Raw genomic sequence first — 3541 nt, 5'->3', positions numbered from 1 at the left:
ATTTTTAAGAAGGAACTCTTAAGAAGGCCCCTCCCATACATATCATGAGGAACATCATGAGGTAGAGAGGAAACATGTCTTGTAAAGTGGAGCAAGAGGGTAATTATTAGAGGAATGCAGTTAAAAAAACCCCACCATTGCTTAAAGCAATGGCTAGAATACTTTTTAGATAACATAATCTTGAGCAGTGTGGATAGCAAGAGACTGCTATGCCAAGATCCACATGAGAGTTTTTTAGTAAAAATTAGAAAAGTTTTTGACCAAGAATTATGGTTGCAAAGTAGAACAGGAAAAGCAGTGTATTGGTGTAATGTTCAGATAATGTAAATGTGCGTTTGTTCGCATACACAAGGTGCACAAGTCCATGGGACCTGATGAGACTCATCTGCAGGTCCTAAGGGAACTGGCAGATGAAATTGCCAAGCCACTCTCCATCATATTTGAGAAGTTATGGCAGTTTCCACTGACTAGAAAAGGGGAGACATAGCCCTCATTTTTAAAAAGGGTAAAAAAGACGACCTGGGGAACTACAGGCCAGTCAGTCTCACCTCTGTGCCCGGCAAGGTCATGGAGCAGATTCTCCTGGAAACTCTGCTAAGGCACATGAAAAATAAGGAAGTGATTGATGACAGCCAACATGGCTTCACTAAGGGCAAATCATGCCTGGGAAATTTCGTGGTCTTCTATGACGGTGTTACAGCATTGGTGGATAAGGGAAGATGAACAGCTGTCATCTGCCTGGACTTGTGCAAAGCATTTGACACCATTCCACACGACATCCTGGTCTCTAAATTGGAGAGACATTGATTTGACCGATGGACCACTCGGTGGATAAGGAACTGACTGGACAGTTGCACTCAGAGAGTTGCGATCAATGGCTTCATGTCCAAGTGGCGAGCAGTGACAAGCGGTGATCCTCAGGGCTCAGTAGTGGGACTGGTGCTGTTTAGCATCTTTGTTGGTGACATGGATATTGGGTTGGAGTGCACCCTCAGTAAGTTTGCCGATGATACCAGGCTGTGTGGAGCAGTTGACACACTGGAGAGCAGGCATGCCAAGGTACCTGCACGGGATGGAGAGGTGGGCCCATGCAAACCTCATGAAGTTCAACCAGGCCAAGTGCAAGGTCCTGCATGTGAGTTGGGGCAACCCCAAGCACAAATACAGTCTGGGCGGAGAATGGATTGAGAGAAGCTCTGAGGAGAAGGACTTGGGGGTGCTGATTGATGAGAAACTCAACATGAGCCAGCAATGTGTGCTCACAGCCCAGCGGGCCAACCGTATCCTGGCCTGCATCAAAAGCAGCGTGGCCAGCAGGTCGAGGGACGTGATTTTGCCCCTCTACTTGGCTCTGGTGAGACCCCACCTGGAGTACTGCATCCAGCTCTGGAGCCCACAACATAAGAAGGACATGGACCTGCTGGTGCGAGTCCAGAGGAGAGCCACAAATATGATCAGAGGGCTGGAGCACCTCTGCTATGAGGACAGGTTGAGATAGTTGGGGTTGTTCAGCCTGGAGAAGAGAAGGGTCCAGGGAGATCTTATAGCAGCCTTCCAGTATCTGAAGGGGGCCTACAAGAAGGCTGGAGGGGGACTTTTTACAAGGCCATGTAGTGATAGAAGAAGGGGGAATGGCTTCAAACTGGAAGAGGGTAGGTTTAGAATAGATATTAGGAAGACATTTTTCACTCTGAGGGTGGTGAGGCACTGGAACAGGTTGCCCAGAGAAGTTGTGGAGGCTCCATCCCTGGAAGTGTTCAAGGTCAGGTTGGATGAGGCTTTGAGCAACTTGGTCCAGTGGAAGGTGTCCCTGCCCATGGCAGGGGGGGTGGAACTACATGATCTTTGAGGTTTCTTCCAACCTAAACAATTCTATGATTCTATGAGGCTTTGTCCAAGGCACAGAGGTTTTAATTCATCTTACAGTACACATATCAGCTGAACATGTCTCCGTACATCTGTTCTCCAGCAACAGGTTAACACACTGACCGGAAAAATGGCAGCATGAATGTGTTCCAGTAAAGCAGTCAAGTTGGTAGCAACAAACATAACTGCTCCTGTGAGACTTCTGTTCTCTTGAGTGCTTTAAGTGAGGATGTACAGTATCACAGAGTCCCCTAGGTGTTTGTGTTTTGGCGTTAGTAAATGGTTATACTCCTTAAAGCCCATATGGCTATATTTTTAGATCAGGACATTAGGCTTTGTACTTAATGATTATTGTGGCGCTTACCAATACTCTATTGAGTAAACCTGCTTGACTCCATGTGATACATCATTATTGAAAAAATCTTAGATTTGCAGCTATTTGAAGGAATAACATACATGGATGTGTTCTCTGTCCAACACTAAAATGTAGATGCAGCTTTTATCTCTTGAACAGCTATCAAAGTTAAAAAACAAAAAAACCCCAACCAAACAACAAAAAAACCTCCTGTCATATTGTAGCACTGAAACAGTTCCCATACAAGTAGGAGGTTTGTGGAAAAGTGGCACGGGTTTGGTCTCTACCAAAAGTATTTACTTGTGGTTTAAATGCTTTATGTATTTTTGTGGCTGGAAGCAATAAATTTTATGTGTTTATTTCTCTGTGGTTTTACATATGTTTGTAAGTGCTCACTTTTTTTTTTATTCTTTCTTCTAGTAGTCAAAGAAGCCCATCACCAGGTCCAAATCATACCTCTAGCAGTAGTGCATCAAATTCAACACCTGCACCGCAAAATACATCTGTACGACCCACTTGTTCATTAACACCTACACTAGCAGCACACTTCAATGAAAACCTTATAAAGCATGTTCAAGGCTGGCCTGCAGATCATGCAGAAAAGCAGGTGAGTACACTTGTGCTTTTCCACAGGAGAGTGCAAAATGTGTAGCTTAAAATCTGGTTTTTGTACACAGGTTGCTTTTTCTAGGAATTAAAAGTATTTTTTAAAAGTCCGATGCTGGGCCTCAGCCAGAAAAGAGAAAAAGGGAGAGAGATTAGGCCAGACCTGCAGGTTTTACATGTCATTGCCATTAGCAGTTGAGTGTTTTCAGTCTCCCTTAAAGTACCAGTGCTTTTGAAATTCTCTCAGATGAATAGCTATCCTCATAACTATTTTCTTACTGCCAAAGTTCTGTTGACATTTACAGAGAACATAAATTTCAACAAATTTTTATAATAATGATATTTTTGAGGTGTGGAAAGTGTTACGAATAAGTTGACAGAGTTAAATTATTAGAGACAACTCCACAGTTTGAGACACTGAGTTGTTAGCTCAACACAGTGAAAAAGGAGCTCTGCCTTGTTTGTTGTACCCAGGTTTTAAGATGATGTAGAAGGCTCAGACTGAATATGGGCTATTTTTACATAATGGGAAGTCCAGTAGAATTGCCATCCATATTTTATAACTAACTGCGTGAACCCTATCGTGTTGTGGTAACACAGGGGAACTTGGATGCATGTCAGCTGCTTGGAATGTATTACTCAAAGGAACTGTTGGTTGAGTCTAGTTCAAGTCCTTTCTCAGGCAACCCTGTCTGACACAGTCTGTGTGGGATA

At 43.6% G+C, this 3541-nt stretch overlaps 1 protein-coding gene across 2 annotated transcripts in view; it reads left to right on the top strand.

Annotated features, from left to right (window-relative positions):
- The window catches only part of WAC (WW domain containing adaptor with coiled-coil), a 65424-nt gene that overhangs the window by 52272 nt on the left and 9611 nt on the right, over positions 1–3541 (top strand). For both annotated transcript variants that reach the window (XM_009895115.1, XM_009895113.1), the window contains one exon: positions 2642–2828. In XM_009895115.1, the coding sequence (XP_009893417.1) occupies positions 2642–2828 (187 nt within the window). The remainder of the gene's footprint in view (positions 1–2641; positions 2829–3541) is intronic.

This window comes from Charadrius vociferus, unplaced genomic scaffold (assembly GCF_000708025.1).
Source record: "Charadrius vociferus isolate BGI_N301 unplaced genomic scaffold, ASM70802v2 scaffold61, whole genome shotgun sequence".
Lineage (NCBI taxonomy): Eukaryota > Metazoa > Chordata > Aves > Charadriiformes > Charadriidae > Charadrius > Charadrius vociferus.
This window is presented reverse-complemented; position numbering and strand designations above follow the sequence as displayed.